General features: G+C 40.8%; 1 protein-coding gene across 1 annotated transcript in view; it reads left to right on the forward strand.

Annotated features, from left to right (window-relative positions):
• SPATA16 (spermatogenesis associated 16) overlaps positions 1–22,648 on the forward strand; it is an 80,896-nt gene that overhangs the window by 11,838 nt on the left and 46,410 nt on the right. The window contains exons 2-3 of the mRNA XM_026061872.1: positions 3,132–3,277; positions 14,690–14,779. Of these exons, the coding sequence (XP_025917657.1) occupies positions 3,132–3,277; positions 14,690–14,779 (236 nt within the window). The remainder of the gene's footprint in view (positions 1–3,131; positions 3,278–14,689; positions 14,780–22,648) is intronic.

The following is a 22,648-nucleotide window of genomic DNA, read 5'->3' on the forward strand; positions in this document are numbered from 1 at the left end:
CACTCCAAAAAAACGCCAAGAGCCCTTTTGATCTTCAAAGGTAGCATTATCGGACTGCAGACTAGAGCAAGATAAAGAAAACTCAGTTCTGCTGGGCGAGACRTGAAAATTGCAAACAAATCTCCTCCCTGCTCATTATGCCTGTGCACGGCACATCCTTTCTTCTTCCCTTGCTCGCAGTCTAGCAGGGTTTCCCTAGCTGCAACAGTCTTTACCTACACACTTCCCTTTGGATCCCTAGGAATTTTTCCTTTTTCTCTTCCCCTTTGAAACTCAGATGCGAATCTTTCCGCAGCTCTTTTGCTCATCCTCATCTGTGCTGCACAGTCCAAGCCTACTGCCTCCTTCCTGCCCAAATCCTCCCCTGGGCGCTCCCCAAGGCAGCCTTCTCAGCGGCTTCCAGGTGCTGTCTCTGCCTCACCCCCGCAAAAAGTCTCCATCTGACTCAATGTCCAGCAGCAGGCAAGGCAACACCAGGGAACAGCCTGTCTCCTGCTGCATAGCCAAGTCCTTTTATCAGAAATGACAGCAAAATACAATAAAGGGTGAAGAAACAAATAAATCACATCTCCCTCAGAGCCTGGAGAATAACAATGGACTTGCTGGACTGCACTGGGATGGTTTGCCCAGTGCAAACCTTTTCCAGTGCTTATATTGCTACCAAAAAAAGTCCCTTACAATGATGATATTACCAGTGAGTACATTTAATTTATTGTGCATCTTATTAATACATTTTGTATATTCATAACAGTTCTGCTAAGTATAGATGGAGCCTTTCCTGTAAAATTAAGTTCAAGCTTGCTTTTGGTGCATGTTGTTTGTATGGAATTAGTGTGGAGGGGACCAAATCAAACCCACTGATCCACTGGAGAACTGCTGCACAAAAGTTAGTAAGAGATAGTTCATGACCTAAAAAATACACAACCTAAATGTCAAAAAGACTAGCCAAAAAAACCCTCTAAAACATTAAGCTGGTGCTGTGAGATTAAAGAGTGAGTTGTTATTTGTAACTTTGAGATTATTACTCCAAGATCACATAGAGAAKTTCTGACAGAACCAGGTCTTCACTGTATTTAAATATATTTGCTGAATCCTTATGTCTTTAGATATGGTTTTCAGAGACTTGTGTTTTGTCTTTTGTTGAAAATAACTGAGGGGTTATGCAGTTCTCAGCCTAACTCTTCACATTAGCAGCAAAACTCGTGGAAACTCTGAATGGTGACATTTTAGTGAAGGGATCCCTAAACAATTCTTTTCTTCTCACAATCATTCAAGAACTTGGAAGTCTGGGGAGTAGCCTCTAACCTCCAATTCCCATAAATTTAACAGAGGTCACAGCATGGCCAATTCAGCTGGAAAGTGCTATTACAGAAAAACTTGATGATACTTTTATGTTCACTGATGTGAACATAATTCTCTGGGTCTTTTAGCTACACATAGCATGTCTTACCCATAGAGACACTTCAGCAGATATATATGGTACCATGAGCAAAGTTAAAAGTGATGAATCCTCTGATTTATAACTTCTACTGATAACAAGATGATAGAAAATTTTAAATGTATGGGTGTTATTACATACACTGTGCAACTCCTCTTAGCAGAGAAGGCATGTGAAAGAGAAGARATTTATCACACCTGAACTAGGGGGACATCACCGAATGATCCTCGTTGCCTGTAAAGAATTGAGCTGATCTCTAACCAATGCACAAAATGTTAAAGATGGGGCTAGCTTTGTAGGTACTAAGTGTGCATGCAGGTCTGTAATCCCTCCCTGCTTTTTAGGGAGAAAGAGGTGTATACAGAAGAGCCGTTTTCTCAAAAGATTTAATCTTTCAAAGAGGTCTCAGACTGCTGATGTGATGTTGCACCTCCTAAAGATCAACCACTGCATCGTAAYGAAGTAGTAACAGGGAACTGGTGTTAGTGGTGAAGAACTGGACAAGCAAGGCAAATCCTCCTGCTTCCCTTCTAAAGCTCTGGTGCCTGAAACACCCAGTTGCGATGAGACTTCCTTGGTTATACCCCACTTAAAGCAGAGGCTGGGCTCATCCCTAAAGGACTGCTGTTGCGAGCCAGTGCCCTGAGGGTCCTCAGCACTGATCTCGGAGTTTAAGCATACAGCTAGATAAATATTAATCAGAAATCTACATTTAAAGTTGATTTGCAGTGAATGTGGTTATTGCCTTAAAGACTCTTGGACTTAATCTATACATGGTTTACAATAGAGTTTTCTTACGAAATAAAAACTACTTATTATTATTAGTCAGCATTACAAAGCCAGGTCATCTGTCACAGCATAAGGATTTGAGGACTAACCTGCTGGGTCAGACCCAAGGCAATTCTGCCGGTATTCTAGMTCTAATAGTGCTGAGGGCTCTCTGAAAACCTAAGGAGCTAGGGATTATCTAATTCTAATGATGCACGCTATAAACTAGCCAGTGAATTTCTGATTAAATAGTTTTCTGTGATGAAAAGCAGATGCTTTGTCTGTCCAACAGGAACAAATGTTTTTTTTAAATGCAGAGAATACGATAGCTATTAAATTCTGTATGGTTTGAGAAGATGGTAAAGGTGACTTATTCCATTCTGGTTGCTTTCTACAGAAGTTTTCTGAAGGACAAGCCCTCACAGTAAATGAGGGTGAGCGTTTCTCTTTGATTTCCTCACACAGTATCTCCCTCTGCTTTCCTAACTGCAGGACAAAGTATCCTAAGGCAGAGTTCATCTACTGGCTGTGCTGAAATATATAAATAGCCATCTAAGACTACTCTTCCTTGAACCTTGATCTTAAGATACTCACTGATCCTGGGAGCTTGGAATCGAGYCTTTATTTTTAGAAATGGGGAAAAATATAATTTCTTTCCTAGCAGTGTTTTTTAAGTTCTTAGCTTACTATCTGCTCTCTTGACTATCCCTTACAGAAAGTACTGCACAAGGGAAGAAGACATTGCATTTTATATTATATTCACATGTATTTGTATTGATCATTATTGTAGTGGTAACTGTAGCTAAAGTCAAAGTATAATTTACTTAGAAGTCAGTTTTCTTCTTTCATCAGTTATAAAAAGCATTTCTCTCTAACAAAAAGCATATTATAACATTAGTAAATAATTTTTCTGTTTCTTGTAAAGCTTTGCAGTAAAGGTGCTGCTATGGGCAAACCCTTTGATTCATCTCCGCATGATATTTCCAGTATTGCCAGTTTTATTGAGACAAAGCTTGCAATCTGCTACTTAAAAATGAGGAAGCCTGATCTTGCTCTGAATCATTCGCACAGGTAAAGATAAATATTGATTAGATACTCTGCTAAGACTTGAATCAAAAATTAAACAAAGACTATGAATACATTTTGTGCAGGAAGAATCAGTCTAATAATAAGAAAAGAGGAATCAATAACTCACCACTTACACACAGCACTGATGCTTAGGACAAACTAATTCTCAAAATTTGAGACATTAAGCCACAGTAGCCAGATATACATTTACTGCTTTGATAATGCAGTAGGTGGGGATATGCGGGTGAGTCAGGTAGCTACTTCGGGGCATCCTTAAGATTGAAGCTAAATGAATAGAAACATACCTGGTCTCATGTGACAGTAATGACATTACGTGCTCTTGATCTTTAGCTCTTTTTCAATGCTAGATTTGGTCAGGGATGACTTCAGATTATTTTTCAATTAGATAATTCCTTCAAGGGCTCAGTTGTGATCCATATCACAAAGACCACCAATGCATAAAGGAGTCATAAGCATAACTTGAAAATGAATGGGAATTTCACCTCCACTATGTGCAAATGAGTCAGGTTCTTGCTGGGCTTGTGCTGCCTTTAATCAGCATTTGGGCATAATGGTATTTTGTGTTAAGCACATACCTTTCTGCAGACAACACTTCAGTACTGAGGTCTCTGTTTTTCCCTTTGTATTAATGTATTAGAATGGAAACCGCAATTAGTGCAGGCTGAAGGTTTCTCCATAAAATCATGTCAAATGAATGTAACCACAGAAGAGTGGTCACACCAAAAACATAAGCATATCTTATGCCTAACGTGCAGGAGACTGGTGAAGAGCAACACATCACTATAGAAATGTGATGCCATCATGGCAGGAGGCTTGTTTAGTTACAGGCAAACCAAGTCATGGAGAAGTCTGAGAGCTCAGACTTCATGACAAGATTGTTGTTTCCTGTCTCTACTGACCCCCACCCCTCTCCCAGGAGCTTTTTCTCCATAAAGTTATGCCTCCATGGGCCTATGCACATTGTGGACATCCTTCAGACCATTTCCAGATACCGTTCTGGTTTTATGGCCTGAACGCCCTTTAGTTTGGGGCGCCTTAGGTGCGCTCCTGGGGCACCTCTAGCAGATAAGGAAATTGTATTCTTTTCAGGTGGAGCACTCACTTAATGCATGGGATGCAAAGCAGCCAAAGCATAGGATGCGGGATAAATTGAGAGAGTCACGTAAAAAAATGCAGTCCCACTCCAAACTAAAAACCACCAAATTTCTTCATGGCTTCTGAAAGATCAGGTTAGGAAAAAATATCTGAAGTCTGACTGGACTCCAGCTTTTGCAAAAATGGTAATGATCTCTCTCTTATTCCAGCTGTTATTTCCAAGAATGCTAAAATAAAAAGGAAGCTATTTGGACAGTATAAATACAATTAGAATGAGAAAGATTTCTCTTTATCTCCTTTAAATTATATTGATTTCAAAATAGGAGTTTGTAGTTAGCTCAGTGCTATGGAAACTAAAGCCTATGCAGAACCTCTTTGGTTTCTATTGTCTTAAAACAGAAACCATGACCTACAGAGAAAGCAAATGCAGTCAGATTAGGATCACTGGAAAACTGGAAGAGAAAAAATTCTTCTTTCTGATATATGATTATAACAATTTATTCTTTAACCCCTTTAGTTGCATAGCACAAAGGAAAGTGGCCATAAATAATTTTGTTTTCAATATAATTCATCTAATAACATGCAGAATATGAATAAACCTAGTGGTCATGATTGTCACGTTGTAAAATGTGGAACATTATACATAATATACCCGTAGAAAAATATTCTGAGATGCAATTAATATAAAGACAGAACGTGAAATATAATCACCAGCTATATTTTTCAAAATGGATAAATAAATTTCTCTGATCTCTCCTACTAAAAATAGCTTACTGYCATCAGTTAACCAGTGCATAAGGAATTTTTATTCCTATTGAGTTTTTATGTCATCACCACATTGTGATGGTTTGCTGGTAATCCTTTGGCATTAATCATGAATCAAAATTCAAATATTCATTTCTGCATTTATTTGCATTTTCTAGACTATTCTTTCTTTAATTTCATGTAAATTTCATAGCTCCTGCATTCATTTTTGAAGCCTTATTAACCAAAAATCAGCTTTACTATCCTTTTACATAGTTGTACCAAATATATGTGAGTATCTTTTGCTTGGAAGGAATCTTGCAAAGTATCACAAATAACTAGAGAAAGATTCCAGCAGCTAGGTTTTGAAAATGTTCAAGAATAGGCATCTGCAGGGGAACAGCTTTCCCATTCTTAAGAAAGAAAAGGGAGCACATTTTCTATCATCAGCTTTAGATCCAGTATCAGAAGCAAAGTCTGGGTCCTCTTGAAGACTGGAAATTGTATTCTCTGGTTTCTTAATATCAAGATTTGAGGCTGCCTTTAGCATCACTGGTAAAATTGAGGACACTGATTAGTTCTGATCATTWGTCAGGCTGATATAAAAGATGTACTCTTTGTGATCAAACACTATTAAAAACATTTCTCATCCATCACAGCCCTGAATAAATGTGCCATAGGTTGACCTAGCCAAACAACATCTGCAGTAACCTACTTGACCACCACTCTTCATTGTAAGATAGCCATCAAAATAATTCCTAACTTGCAGTCTGAAGCTATAAAATGAATCACAATATTTACATGCCCTCTGGTCCTTTTGGCCCAGGCATTATGGCATACCAGGGTATAATGATCTTAATAACCCCATATGGCTTGCTGAGAAATTAGATTTTCCCTTTGGTTGCAGAAGGCAATTTTCAATTATAGCAGATGGCAAAACAGTGAAGGTCTGAGAAGTCAAGAACTGACTAAGAAACCTCAGAATAGTACTTGGGCCTTATGTCGCTCAACCTAATGTCAACAGTTGAATTTTTACTCCAAATTAAAGCAATCTTGAAGCAGAACATAATATTTCAGCAGAGCAGTCCCTCAATTATTTCTGCTCTTTAGAGGGTCAGGCCCAACAGAGAAATCCATAAAGCGGCAGTCACATGTGGAAAAACAACCYGCAGTGCATCATGCACACAGCTCTGCAACTGTTAAGATTCAATTTTGTTCAAAATTGGAGAGAGCGATGCTGAACTCCATGATAATTGAAGATGGAGGATCTTTCAGAACATGATATACATGACTCTCTCAGTGAGATTCTATATCCCTTTACAGTTTCTTTGTTTATTTTGCTTTTTCCTCCAAGTAAGCTAAGATTAATCTACATTGACACTGTGTGACCTGCTGTTTGCACATGGGAAGATTACTCAGAACCTTTCTATTGGAAATGTATTTTTTCCCACCGCACTTATGCTTCCTCCGTTATTATGGCCCTCAAGACGCACAAGAGGTGAAGAATGACAGACAAGTGGCTTTACTCAGTCACCTAAACACAGACAGCTTGCAGCATTTGAGAGGCTTTCAGGTGCAATGCCTAGCAGATGCTGCCAGTCCAGAAGGGCATAGGTCTCCTGTCAGTTTAATGCTATGTTTCTCAGCCCATATTAAGTGGTGAAATCTCAGCAGGAGAACGTAGCTGCCTGCTACTTGGGTGAAAAGTAGTATCTCATCTCAGTAGGATTGCTGTTACTTGATAGGAAGCCCACTGCTGGTGGTGTGAGGTATGTTGGGAGGTGCCACCTGAAAGGAGGTTCACCACCTCCCTCCTCCCAGAGCAGCACTGGGCTTTGCTCTTCTTCCAGCAAACCTGGACTGCAAACTGTGGACATAAGGGCCGGGGGAGGAAGAGGAATCGGACATTACAGCTTGTTTCTCTAACATTACCTCTAAGTAATGCCTGAAAACTATGTTAATTACCAAGGCTATCATGAGAGCTGCTGAGCCGAGCTATTCTGCAGTCTTTGGGAGTTAGCAGAGATTTTCCGGTGTCCTTTCAGGCTCTGCTCTGCGGGCATCACCCTCGGCTAATTCCGTCCCTCCCTGCCAGAGAGCCAATGCATAGAGAACGTAATAAATCTGTAAAGCTTCTTCTGCTATGCCTTTTTATGCGTTCAGTGGAAGTCAGGGCTCTCTGTAATGCCTCCTGCACAATTTATAGGGAGACACATGAAGTAGAAAATAGCACCTCTGTTAAGTAGTACAAGATTGCTTTAGAGATGACTTAACAGAGGGAATCTCTTATGGAGACACAGCAGAAAAAAACCCTAAAACAGCTGAAGCCTTGCAGATTCAACTCTAAATCCTCTGCATTTTTCCCCAATGACTTTTTAACACTTACAGAAGGTTTAAAATAATAACCAATGATCAATTTTTATGCAATATCTGTCATACACAGGCATCTCATCAGTGAATTATAGGCAGGATAAATCAGGACACTCTAATCCAGATTAATTCAGTGCTTTCAGACTAAAGATTCAATATTCAGCTACTTGTTCATTCCGCAATTTCCTTACTTTCCACCTTTAAAATAGAACTACACTAAAGCTGAACAATGGTATTCCAGTGAAATATTACATAATCAAAAAAAATTATGCAATGATGCTATGATATAAAGTCATTGGTGGGCATTAAAAAGGAGAAAGAAAAGCCTGGATCTCAAGATGAGGACAGAATTTTGGATAAAAGCAGAAAAAGTAAAACATAATGGCTGATGCTGCTAATCTATGGGAAGTCTCTAATGTAAGGTATACTTCCCTCTAAACTACCCTCCTAATCACTTTACCTCCTCAAAAAAGGGAAGAAAAAGAGAAGAATTAGTGTAATCTAATTACTTCAGCAATTGTGTTAGGCATATTGCAATATACATAATAGATGAGATATTATTAATACAAAGCTATTCCATTGAGATGGTCTGGATAATATAAACCAGAAGTACTCTTAAAAATAGTTTCTTTGCACGCAGCATTTTGAATATTTCTCTGTACTTCAACAACTTTTTTTTTTTTTTTTAAATGAGAAGCATTTTCTCTGAATTCTGATTCTCAGCTCTGAATTGTATGTTATTTCCAGGTCAGTATATCTGTGACATTTTTCCTATCTTATGGGCCAAATCTTTCTCCACTGAGGTCAAAGACTATATTCCCCTTGACTTCGATGATGCTAATATTATTATGAAAATGTTTATCTACGCAGTGTTTGATGGGATCCAATGCAAGAGAATTTTATAAAAGGAAGACTTCCCTGGGATACACGCAGTTCCTCTTAGAAAGGAGAGACTGGCAATGTCAAACTCTTTTACAGTGGCTGAGATACACAGACCATAGTTCTAAAGACATCAGTAAAATTTGGTGGTCAAGGAACTGGTAGTTGCATAGCTGGAGAGTCAGCTGGCAGCACATTATGCAAACAAGACAGGGAATGCAGAATCTCTCCATGTACATTAAGACATTTTGGGAGCTTTGAAACAAGATCTTCCTAAATATCTTTTCATTTAGGACAGAAGAACATTCTCCTTTTTTCCTCCTTCACAGCTGAGGAATCAAGACCTGTATAGCACATTTATCTCATGCTTGCAATTCAAAGCAAATTGCTGCTGCAAAATCTTTTAGCATGGCAGTTATATTTCGCTATATTGGCAGAGAAAAGGTGTGTGTGTGAAAGCTTTATTGGAAACCCTCATTTCCTCCCTTTCTATCCGTTTAGATGTGAAAGCTTCAGGAGATGGTTTCTTCTGTGCAGTGAAGGTCTTCTCCTGTAGATACCCTAACTGCGCTTTGTTCTTCTAGGCTGTACCGCACAAAGACAAGTCAGTTGTCCTCCTTCATCATAAGAGGATTTGGTCCTTGATCCACCTCAGTTTGGGAACAGTTTTTCTGTCTGTTGCTGTTGGTTTGGTTTAGTGGTGACAATTTTATTAGAAGGAATTCCTAGTGAGTTATCAGATTACCACAAAGAAATACCTCTGTTCTCTGCCAGTTAATCCTCAACAAGCAGTCTTTGGTATGGTTACTCCTGTAGTTATGTCTACTGAATGGTCCTGGGCTGTTCGCCTTCCAGCTTTTTTTCCTCTCTATAGAACAGGCGTTACATAATTTTCCATGTCACTTCTCCAAAAGAGAGCAGCCAGGTCAGGAAGACTCTCTGGAGGGAACGGTGCTCTTTCTCTTGGGAGCCAAGGAGCTCACGCAGGGGAAAGAGGTCYCCAAGTGCAGGGCTGGGTGGGCACAGAGTTGTAGCCAGGCATCAGTGTGATAGAAAAACTTCCCCAGGGACCACCAGGGTCTGAACCTCTGCAGTTTAGCTACTAAGAGACTGAAACCAAGCTTGAAAGAAGGGCTCTACCTCCCTCATRCATCCCTTCACATGGCTGTCCTCACCACAGGCCTCTCTGTAAGTATTAATGTGCACCAGCATTAAAACCACCACGCTCTTGCCGCTGGAAGAAAGTGCTTCTGCACGTATGTGTTTARCAGCCCCACCATGTATTTCAAACAGCTTGTTGCAATGGAACATTTTTCCCTCTTCAGAACAGCAGCTTTGGTAAACTCTCACGTATGGCAAGCAAGCATGTGTTTTTTTGCATTCTGAAACATACTTCTCTCTTAATACTTTAAAACAGCATCAGGGGCCAACCTTGTTTAGAATATGAAGTTGGCTGCAAGGAGACTTACCACCATGTGCTCCCCAAATAAGACTTCCAGAATCATAATGCAGCCGCACACGCAAATTGCTAGAAAATACAATGAGGTCGATGCTGGAACCATAAGGTTCAGGAGGAGTTCAACTGCCTTTAGTAGAGCTGCGCTCTCTTAAACCAGCTGGTGACACAGCCCTTGCGACTAAGAGTAGATCATGATAGAGTCAAACAGATGTAAGAACAGCACTACAACTTCAGATAATAGGCTACCTGCCATACAGACGAAACAAAGGAAGAAAAGGAAGTTGAGGTTAAATCTAGCTGTACAGCAACGAGGATTTGCCAGGTTCATCTCAGCGTAGACTGGGGCTGCGTCGCCAGCTGTACTGATTGACAGTTTTCCCTGAAGATAAAAGCATTGTATCAGTTTACAGCAGTTTGCTGTTACAGCTGCATCTGCTGAACATTAGCTGACACATTACTCGCGCTGACATGGTATTTAATGTTGCGGTGAATAACACTTCAGCAACTACATTCGTACAGTTGTCCTGCACCAGCGACGCGTGGATGTGCTGGCAGGGCACGCTGCCATACCTACCAGCGCTCTTTACCTCTCTTTGCACAGCCAGYGCAGATAAACACATCTCTTTGGCACTGCATTTTTACTTCTGATAAATCACTTATTTCCTCTCCAATAGTTGATTATAATTGACTATTAAAATATATGTTTGCACAAAAAGACCAGGCTGTATTACAGGCAGGCATAGACAACTTGGATACAGGGACAGAAACTTTTTCTGTAAGTAAGGAAATACCTATATTTACCTCTGGGAACAAGCTAACATTTACTTGCAGTACTAGCAAAAAATATGAGTTCATCTGCTTTAATAGTGAAGTATACTTCTTTTTTACTTGTTCATGTATAGAATCATCTCATTGACTTTCTCTTGGCCCATAAAGGCCAAACAACAGTGACATGCTGAAGAGTAGCCGAGGCACTTTTTGCGTCAGATTAGTAGAATTAAATTCCCATTGCATTTGGGAAGAACTTCAGTAGAAGATGTACACCTTAGAGAAAAGGCAACACGACTTCTGGCTGCCTGTTTTTACATAGGAATCCAAGTTTCTTGCTACACCTGCTTCCTTAACGCTGGACAGTAAGATTGAAAGAAAAGCTGACGAGAAAAGCAGTGTAATGCATGCATCTTTGATCCACATACTCTGATCGCTGTGATGGGAAGAGTGTTGATATCTTCCTCCCCTCTCTTTAGACTTTGAAGAAAGTTAATAGGGCAAACACTGTATTATTTTTAAGATAAGATGTCAAGATGAAAAAGTGAAAATGTCAAAAAAGAGGCTGATATACAGTATTACTTAAGGACTGTTTTGTTGAGAAAAACTGACCAAATGATTTACGAAAGGCTTTCAACAGGGCAGTCTTTGGATTACACTGAAGATGAAAAATAAATGAAAATCTTTTTCACGTTTACTTTAGCCTAGTCATTTGACAGATGGGGGCAAAACCTGGCAAGAACACAAGTTTTAATCTTCAGATGAAGCGACTTTATTTGCAGTTTTGTGGATTAGAAGTTTTCTCTGTGCAAAATAAGAAATCCATTTTCAGACGTTTTCTGTCAAAACTCCTTTCTCTACCTGAAGCTCCCACAAGCAGCAGATGAGCAAGACGACAAAGGAAACGCTGCTTCACCTCATGATGCAGATCACCATGCACAGAGCTTGTCCTGCCTGCGTTGCAGCCAGCATGCCCACCACTTTCTCCCCTTCCTTTCTCTTCTTTCGAGGCACCCTCTCGAAACACATACCCCCCCGGTTACTGGAGTAACTAGCTTTGCTTCAAGACTGCCCATGGCTGTCCATGGAGGTGGATCTTGGAGCATGGGCTTGCTCTCAGCGTGCACAGCCTGGCCGATTTCTGCTCAGCCAGATGGGTCCTCCATCTGCTCTTGTTTGAGGGATTACTTTCTGGAATTAGGGTTTTCCTCTTAACCTCTGCTTATATCATTCCTTTGCTTCCACTATTCCTCCAGCCTTTCCCTTTACACCAAAGGTGCCTGGAACGCATCAGAAATGGATATAAAACCCAAAGGAACAGCTCTGCACAGTTTTAGTGAGCATGTGGCATTAGTTAACATTGTTCTACATAAAGCCTGCTAAACTGGAGCTGTATCAGCTACTTTTGGGTAGAGTAGTGCAGAGCAGCAATTTTTTTCTAAGGTATAGACTACAGAGAGCCCAGCAACATTAAACCAGACTGGCGGGTAGTCAGAAGTAGCTTTCTGATGTTTACTCATGACAGGAGATATTTGTTCAAAGTATTAGGGAATTCTATAGTATTTTTTGGTATGGAATTTATAGATTGAGAGAAGGACTTGATCTTTTTAAGACTACTAAGGAATCAAGGTGACAAGTGAAGAGCTGATGTCTAGTTCTTTGAAAATCTGCTACAGTCCTGTATTTATTATAAACCTATCACAGCACATCCTGCTCTAAGACTTACAGAAAACGTGTTGCTAACTACCAGGGAATTATTGACTTTTTAATTCCCTCCCCTCCCCCCCAGTGATATTGCTTGACCGCGGGAGGAACCGATAACTTCAGGACAGAGAGGAAAAATAAATAAATAACAAAAAGAATCAATAATACTATTATCAACTGTTGACTACAGTTTACAGCAGCAATAATCTCCTTTAAAATAGCTTGCAGAAGTGCTGGTTGTCATCCAAGTAAGGTATTAATGCCTTGGTCAAATCATTAAATGCTGATAGTATTTGATCTTTTGATGATTTCTTTTTGGCTAAATTAAGTTTTGGGGGCCATCAGTATTGTTTGAACTCCAGATCTGACCACATTTGGCTGAAAACTGCAGTGTTTGCTGTTTGGCATTATCTTTTGTTACTGATAAGAGTGATTAGTCGTCCCCCCCATTAACAGCATCTAGTTACTGTTTTGTATGCCAAATTTTAATTCAGTGCCTCCCATCACTGAGGTCTGCAGTTCCTCTAGTAATACATTAAGCCACACAATCATCATTTGTGGGTGTTTTTCTCCCCTACATCCTCTTCCCAGAAAGATAGAACTGTATTGAAACAAAGCATTACCCTGCATGAACTATTTCTGAYCATTTTTTCAGATGATCAGCTAGAAAAGCATACTTTTGTGACAGTTCCTAGTTCCTGGACCGTCCTAGGACAGTCTTCAGCAGGGTTGAGCTCCCAGCGCAGAGCAGTTCCACTCATACAGCATAAAGTCTTACTGTGCCAGAAGATCGACTTTGGCACTCACAAACTGGATTGATTACAGAGAAAACTACTTGCAAGGTCTACTTCAGCTGTGTAGAAGATGCAATTAGCACCTAATAAAGACACAGGAATCCAAACCAACAACTGGTCCTCAAGCCAGCTTTGAGCAATATACATAAGGACATCTGGTCCAAAGGACCAGGCTAGCCTGAAATAAAAGCCCAAGCTGCCTATGATGTAGATGTAGAGGTCTCAACATCAGTTTCTTTGGTCTACTGATCCACTCATACACCAAATTACTTGCCATTGTAGACACAACCATTCAGAGCTCTAGGCCTTCTTTTATTTGCCTTGAAGAAAAAGTATGTGAATTTGATTCATAAGTCTATAGCATATTGAAGCTATTTCTTGGTTTTAACTGTTAGACCTAAGGCTCCTTCTGAAGGTCGCAGACATGTAGTCCATGAGTGCTGAACACAGACAGGAAGACAGCTAATGATCTTCCAAAAAGCATAGGCTGTTTGTATAAATCTGTTTCTATAGATGAACTAACATAGCCTCTGTGCTTTCATCCGTATTTATATCAGTTTCAAAACAATTAATAAACTTTAGTAAATGATTTGGCTATGAAAAGGACTAGTTCTGGGCTCTGGAACCACAAGAGCAARAGTAGTTAATTCTGACACGATATCCAAAACTTTCAGTGAGGAAACAAAATAAAAACAGTTTATAAGTTTTCTTTGCAATAGAATGTAAAGTGTTAAACTCTTTATTGATGTGGTAAGTTACTAAATACTTTATTAAACACATATGTAATGACGAATATGGAACTTTGCACCCTAGAATGTGCTTTATGTACTTTTTCTCTATACAATGGRAAAACTGTTGACCAGGGAAGCCAAGTCACTTGTTGGAGATCTCACAAGCAGAACTAATTAGCTGCAGAATGAGATGTCATGCTTGCCTTTCCCCTGCTTGTATCAGAAGGATAACCTACCTGCCAGTCTAACAGCTTAGCTTACAATACTTCTTCCTTACATCTTTTACAGATATCGACTTAAAGACTCTAATCTGTTATAACAAATGTAATTTGGGGTAAAGTTAAGGGTCTAAGAAACATGCCAAGCCAACCACATAGAGCCAATCACTTATGTAACAAGTATTTTAAGACCTTCCAAGTTAACATTAAAATGCATTCTAGATGCACCGTTTTTCTAGGTAATAGTGCAAGACAACTGTTTTCATGTTCCTGGAGCTAGGGTTTAACAAGAGGTAGTACTGTAGCGTTTTTGTTTATGGTATGTGCAAGCTACAGGCAATATAGCATATTACCACAGGAGCTTTTAATAGGCATTTCTGAAACTATACACAGAACTATAATGAAACTGCATTTATGGTACAACTTCAAAAGAAATTTTAATAATGCTTGTTCATGTATCTCAGCTGTCAAGAGATAAAGTGATAATTCATATTACATTTGGGGTATACAGTATCTGTTAAATTGTGTAGAAAAAGTGTATACAGTGTACATCTTAGTCACAGTTTCATGTTAGTGGTCTTCTAATGAAGCAAGAACTTTAAATTTAAACTTATCCATCTTATCTTTTAAAGGAGCATTATTCTGAACCCAGCTTATTTCCGGAATCACCTGCGTCAAGCTGCTGTGTTTAGGTGTTTAGAAAGATACCCTGAAGCCGCAAGGTACTCTGGTGTTGGTAGATTTCTAACCATCTCTCTACATCTTTCAACTGTCAGTAGTAAGGATACCATCCTATATCCAGGCTTTTCAAAAAAAGTCAGTGGGAGCTTTGTGTTAGCTTTGTATATATGATCTCACATGCACCATCTCAGCCCCTCCAGTCTATCATGACTAGTCCCARTTATGTCCGTGGTTGCAATTAGCCTAATGCATGTAGTGCACTGAGTTGTCAGGTGCAGAGCTGTGCCCTGGTCAGGTCCCAGTGCCCCAAAGACCAAAAACCTCAACAGGCAGTAGTAGTTTTTAACCACTGAACATGTTTAAAATGAAAGGAGGAGTGCATGGTGAAATGTAGTGGGAACTTCGTATGGCTCATCGTTACTAGTAATACTAGGCACTTATAGATGACCGTTCAGCTGAGGACCACAAGGTATATCGCAAAATTTTTCACAAGACATTAGCTAGCTAATGGCAGACCAGTCAGTGTGAATTAGGCAAGAGACTGAAAAGGTCACTTTGCTCATCATTTAAGACGGATGCTAGCGGTAGAGCTCTGGAGCTATTAAAATAGCAACAAAGCATTTCATATGGGGAGGGGGGGTGAAAGAAGACATTATCCAAGCAGAGTTGCAGAGAGGATTCGGGAAGATAGTCTCCCATTTTCTGTGATGAATTTCAACCAAAAAACCCTGGGATGAACACTTTTGCTTCTGCAGGACATAACTTTGGTGACACAGTTTCAGTGTATTGCCACTAGAGCTGTACAAGTCAGGATGGGGAGAAGAAATCATAACAAAAAATTTCCAAATTTTTTAGAAATATGAATTCAGGTAAACCTAGAATATTTCACTTGACTGTAACATTTCTTCATTTTTTTTAATGTATCTCACTTCTCAGAAAACAGAGCTGTTTCAAACTGAGAAACTGAAAAGTGTTATTCAAAAACCCTGAAGTGTTGTAACATTTCCCAGAACGCCTTTTGAGAGAGCAATTCCCTAGCCTAATCTGAACGGACAGATTCTTCAGAACTCCATTTCACCAACATTATATAGAAAAATATATATTTATTTAYAAAGTAAGTGTCAGACAGCTCTAATCACAGAAGCTGGCTTTTATATCTCACTGGTAACAGTCCCTTCTGCCTAAAATCTTGTTGTGATTTTGATTCAGACAGAAGTTGTTACCTACTGGATCACCARCAGCTGAGGTCCACTGAGCAGGCAGATATTTTAAAGCTGTGTTAGGAGAGTACGTTGCTCTGACAGGCATCAAATACAATRCATTCAAACCCACAAGCCACTAACACCCCACCAAGAGGTGAAATGACACAAGGAATGTTGTTTTTTCCTTGAAGTTAAATTGAAGATTAACCAAAAAAAAAAAAAAAACCCAACCACGCCACACACACACTTTCAGGAACTAATATTTCCTAAGAAGCAATACATAAGTGCCCACATTTGAGAGAACAGTATGAACCAAGAAGGTATTCATAAATATGATTTCAAAAGTAATAAAATAGTCATTGGMGTTACTGCAGATAAGCAATCAGTAAGTTTACTACATCAGCAAGCAAGAGGGAACTGCGTCAGCCTTTTTTCCCCCCTGCARCATTCAGAAGCTTTCATGAAACTGGATGATTTTAAATGAGATGATGTTTTTTTGTAAAGGAAGGAACATTCTGACAGACTGAATCCAGAGTGGTTCCAAAACCAGTGACTCTAGCAGGACTCAGTTTAGCCTAGTTTAACAGTGTTAACTGCATAGAACTTTTACTGCAGATTGTGTTAAACTAAGCTTAGCACCACTTCTGTCGTCTCATTGGAGTCATTGGTCTTAGTCGAACCCCATTAATGGCACAMATGTACTCTGCCCATTACAGACTGCAGCACCCAGACATTTTGTTGTCGTTTTCAGAAATATAAACTTGGTTTTGGTAGCATGAGCTGTCATTTATTTCTGCTTGCCTTATGCATAAGAATGAGATCGCTGTTTATTGACTTTTAAAGTACCCTTGCCTCCCTACCCTACCATGCACTTCAGACTTATTATGTTGTCTGTTAAATACACCCAGAACACTGTATGGATCTGAACAGGAGAGGCTGGCTGTGAGCAGTTCTGCTTGGCACAAGCAGTATGGATAGTCAAATTTAAGTTGGACTACCTGTCAAGCTGGGATCTCCCACGATTTCTTCTCTGAGGACACACTGGACCAAATTCTTTCTGATAAATCCTAGTTCCAGTTCTAAGATTTAAAAAAAAAAAAAAAGTCATAAGGTAAAGCAGAGTGGGGTCAACCAGAATTTGAACATTTCCAAGTTTCTGTGTGTAATTTTCACTAGTCCTTGTTGGCCCAGTATCTGTAGAGTAAGTGCATGAAGCAGCCTGAATGCCAAGATGCCTGAAGTAGYGTGATGAGTCCGATATACCCGTATTGGCACCGCTTCCAGTTTGTCAGCTGCATAGCAATTCCCTTGGGATAGCGCTGTGATAGGCTGCCACCATGTAAAGTGCAGCCCAAGGCCATTTGGCACTGTAAAGCAATCCTCGAAAYGCCACTGAAGGGGTCAGAGATTCTGCAAGTGATGAATTCCAAAGTGCCGCAACCACTTTCACTAAGATGTCAGTGAGTAAATATATTTCTCCTCTATCGGTATCTCTGATGTTAGGAGGCTGCTCTTGACAAACACAGTCAAGATTTAAACCTCAGAAGGGAGAAAACCTATTTCAGTCAAAAGACCATCTTAGCCCTTGAACAAATGGGCATAAACACATTATACATAAATTTAGCCTGAGAGTTACATGGGAGTTTTCTAGAAGAATGAGGCTCAGGATCAGCCTCCAATAATAACCACTAAAAGTATCCTGACATAGGAGACCTAGTCACAGCTGATCAAAAAATTGCTTGATAAGCAGACGTGAAACTTTAGGAAAGGGTCTTGGACTYGCTTCTATCACGAAGCCGAGAAAACGCTCTTGGAGGAGGCCCAGGGGAAGCATACCTTCCTGGGAGCATAAGGACTGCTGCTGACMCCTTAGGGAAGGGCAAGATAAAGGACATAAGCGATGCGTATGTGCAAGGGTATATGTGAGCTACGCAAGAGCCCAGGTGCCCAAGGACAATGCTGCCGAACCATGGGCTCCCACTGCCGAGGAGCAGCATGCTGGAAAGGGCACCCGTACCCTAAGGGCGAGCCTGGCAGCTCCAGAGTGAAGATGGACCTGGAGCCAGAGTCCCCAAACTCAACGGATCGTGACCCCAGAGCTGCCTGCTAYGTACCCGCAGGAGAGGGTCTGACCAGATGAGCAATAGGGCATGAAAGCAATTTTTCTTCCTTACTCCAATAGTGTAGGCTATTGCTGATATTGAGGAACCTTGAAACAGTAGTAAAGTGAAAACTTGTGATTTATAGAAAAATCTGATTCCCTGTTTAGTTCAAAACTGAAGGTTAAAGTACAGGAGGGATTTTGCCCCTTTTTTAATCATTAAGTGATATAGCTCTCATCTTTCTGCTAATCAAAACACTGTGCTGATTTAACAGTGTCACTGTGTTCTGTGAAAACGCTTAAGATAGCTCTTTTATCACCAGCGAGAACAGTAGTAGCTTGAAACTAGCTGTATACACGTAGGGGAAAACAGACTGCCTGTCCCTCTGCCAGAACTAACAGCTCATATTCATCTGACTGCATAGAGTAGGGGTGAGCAAGCCTCAAGGAGGGAGAAGTCTTAGGATCTTAATAGCTCCCGTATGGCTGACTCAGCTTTTTGACATTCTTATTAAAAAAAAAAAAAAAAGCAGGGTGGGGGAAAACAGCAAGCCCTAGATAATCCATCAGCTGTATATTAAGCTAGGTCTGCAAGCACTAAACCTCAGCCCTTTATACAAATTCTAGATCTGTGTCATGTTTTAGCTAGAGGCTCAGAATTAAATATATATATATACACACACACACACAAACCCAAGCTATTCACCTAGCTCTCACCCACTACAGTTTTTTTAAAATAAAAAAAGCATACAGTTTCTCTATGAAAAGTTATAGAAATACTGGACTGGGGGGGGGGGAATACCAGCTCAAAGAGTCACCAGCTGATGCTCTTTACACATACCTGCATCAGTGCTACCTGCCTTTGGATCCTGTCTGGGTTTTCTCTCAGAGAGAGGGGAAGTTTTATGCTCTTCTTTCCTAATTGTTTCAGTTTTCCTAAATAGCATTTAAAGGGAGAAGGCGGGGGGGAAACTCAGCTGTCGTGGAAACAGAGCCCCCCCCCCCCCAAACACCATAGGACTTCCCCCAGGGCCCCATGGCTCACCACCACCACCAGGAGAGTCCTTAGAGCAAGGGCTGGTTTTATGCTGCACGTAGGGTGTCCCAAGCTGGGAGGACACCTGTGCACCCAGCCCAGGGTTAGCGGTGTCCTGGGGGAACCTCAAAGCTGGTACTGTGCTGGTCATCGCCGTGCCATCTCATCACACAGCCCACCACGCGTGCTCCTTTTTGGAGCCCACCTTCCCGACRACATCCCGACACAGGGGCAGGAAGGACCCTACTCCCCCCTCGCTTCCCAAGTGCGCATTCCTGGCCGGGGTTGCTGGGCTGAGGAGCAGGGAGCCCTCCCTCCACTGGCAAATGCATTGCATGGAGATGACAAATTGCCCAGGACTAGGGAAGAAAACAGTTCTGGTTTTCCACCAGAAGAGATGGGAGAGCTCCCACTGTTTGGGCAGCCTCCACTCTCCCTGGAGCAACGCTACGAAAGGAGCGCTCCATAAATCGGATCGGGGAAAGCAGCTGTGGCAGGTGCTGGGATCAGTCAGAGCCCAGGGAGAGGCCACACCACCTATTATTTAATTTGTCACCAACATACGATGCTAGCCCGTGATCGAAGTTACCAGCCATTATATCTGCACTACGCACATTATTCCTTATCRCTCCAGATAGCCCAAGTGTCAAACAACAGTTGGCTCCAGCAGGGTCATGCCCAAGACTGAAATGAGCCTTCAATATTTATTTCTCCCYCACACCCCTGCTGGAAGTAAATACAAATATCAATGGCACAAGTTATGTCCTTAACACAGGGTGCATCAGAGATAGGACAGAGCAGAGGAGGTACCAGCTATAGCCAGGAACAAGTGCAGCTTTGGAAAGTTTCATTACGTCGCTATTGTTAATCAGTTCATCCCAGTTACACGTCCTTTCTCCAACAGCGCGACTGCAAAGCCAACAGAGGCATCAGGACCCGCCGCAGCCCTCGGGAGCGGCACAGGCTGCTGCAGGCTTGGCACCAGGGCACGGAGAGCCCAAGACCTTGCTGGGCTTGGGGACCTCTTTTCCTGAGCATTCCCCCTCATTTTGGGAGACCTGTCCTTTCCTCTCAACTCACATTTGTAAGGAATTCTCTTTTTTCTTAAATRGGTTAAATAAGGAACATTTTTATCACTGTATAGCCACTCCCAATGCAATGCACAAAGTTGGTACCTACATGCAGCCACAGGACAGACTCTTTAAAGAGAGAAAAGCCTTCTGCATAATAAGCATATTTTAAATACAGGTGCCAACTTCCTTGCAGGAAACAATGGGTTAATGACCCAGAAACAGCAATTTCAAGGACAGCAATCTTACCCCATCACAGACTTGGGTGGCTTGGGCAGGGAACAGAGTTTTTCCACAGCTGCACAATACATCTGAAGTTCACCAACGCTCYAAAGGGAGTTTTAGCTAGTCCTCTGCAGCAATTAGGCATTATGCACAGACAGAAGATAAGGGATTGTCACTACACCCTTCCCCACACTTTGGGGCTAGTCTGCCCATAAGGAAACCCTGACTTTAATAGTTTCATTCCTGCTCAGTATTCCACAGTTCTGTTTAATCCTTCATTGTCCAATGGTTTTTACATATCTTCATAAGCCTCAATATAATGAGCGCTTACATTTACTTARAGTATATGGACAATGTTTAGAAATTAACTGCTATTACTTCATTCACTTTTCAAAGGGGATAATTACATTAAAAATGACTGYCTTCTACTTATTCCAGTTATAAACATCATCTTCCTTTTCTAACCTCCAAAGAAAATAAGAAAGGTCACACAGAAGAGAGCAGCAGTTTCTTCTGCATCTTCTATCCCAGGCTCAGTACTAGGATACTGGAAAAGCAAGCTAGAAATCACAAGAGGCCTCAAACACCCAGGTGCCTGCTTCAGAAACATTATAAATAGGAATATTAAAGTTCCTGCTAAACCAAAAAAAAAAAACAAAACAGAGGTACACTTACCCTTTCAGCACTGCAGGCCTGCACACTGCTAATATCATGTGGCCTTGCCTGAGACCTTCTATTAGTACCACTTACCGCAGGTCCAGGTGAGATCACTTGAAGTAGGGAGCAAAGGTAATTTTCTGCCACTTATCAGCCTCCTTATCTGAGCAGCAATTGGGGCTGAATAGCATRGAAGAGAGAAAGTTACTCTAATGTGCATAGGCTGTGATTACTCCTAAGGCTCTGCCATCTGCAGAGAAATAAAWACTCCTCTTCCTCAGGGTTTCTTTCCTCTTTGTGCTGCGGAAGGGGACCTAAGCGGCTGGCCTTGGGTCTTGCCCTTCTATTTTCCAGTATTTGCAGTGGTAAATGAACGCAGAACTGTTTAGTAACAATACTGGTATAATGCTTCGGTGCATTGTGGAAAACATGGCATGTTTCTCACAACCACCGTGTCCACGTTTTGTCACATGCATGTGTGGTCGCCGCAACGGGCTTGGCTGTACGCTTGCTGTTAGTGTCAGCAGCCGCCGCACAGCAAAAGCTACCTTTGACTCTTTTGTTACCAGTCCTACAAATTTCTGCAGATGGGCTGAGGAAGACAGGGTTCAGGATCTGTAGTGTCTTCTTCAGTTACACGTATATAAATATACCTTATTGTTCTACACCACCAAGTGGCCAGATTGAGCAGATACTGCAAGACACTTTTTGATCTAGGCTTACTACGGTCACACAGATGGGTCTGGTTATGTTAAGGAAGTCCACTCCAGCCCTACTAGTAAAAACATTTGAATTTAACACCTCACGTCCTGAAAGATCAAAGTGCCAAGTAAATCCTCCAGGAGTTGCCTTAAAAGCCCCTGCTTGCTGCTTCACCTACCCTGTGGATTTAAACCCCGCTATGTTTGTATGTCTTCTTTAAGAGACTTTTGTTTTCTGCTCTTCCCAAAACATCGTTAGGGACTGGAATTAATGCTACGACACATCCTCTTCCGTATCCATTATACAGCTCCTTTTATCTTGGGAGTTCCAGTGACATATCTAAAGCAACTGAGCTTCATTCTCAAGATATATATTATGCCCATAAACCTTTAATAAAAATGCAATCCTACAGTATTATAGAGTTGTGTATGTTTTATTCTATCTATAATTTTAAGTATAAAAATGACTCTAATTCACAATGGATGGCCACTTTAGTCATTACAGTCTCTTCTGTTGATCTGTATTTAGTACTATATCAATCTGCAATTTGGACCAATGTATTCAATGTACATAGGGAACCAACCTCTGGTGGTGCAGTAACTAACTTTTGAAATTTTGTTTAAATAGACACAGCATTTAGTATTTAGCATAGGTGAAAGACGAATTAGTATTGGACTAACCAAAACAAGAAGAGATAAATGCTTATACACAGCAAGAAATGGCACAAATAATAATATTGTGGAGTTACCTGCAAGCATGATGGTTTCAGCTAGATTCTTTAACTGTTCCCTGGACAAGCTCTTCAGAATAAGATAGTTTGAAACCCATTTCTCATTTTTTGAGKTTTTTTTTGTGAATTTTGGAAAAGCATATTACTTTTTTCTTTATTAGTAAGTTGAAGAAAATGCAAGCATTGC

The sequence above is a fragment of the Apteryx rowi genome, unplaced genomic scaffold (assembly GCF_003343035.1).
Source record: "Apteryx rowi isolate R43461 unplaced genomic scaffold, aptRow1 scaffold_10, whole genome shotgun sequence".
NCBI lineage: Eukaryota > Metazoa > Chordata > Aves > Apterygiformes > Apterygidae > Apteryx > Apteryx rowi.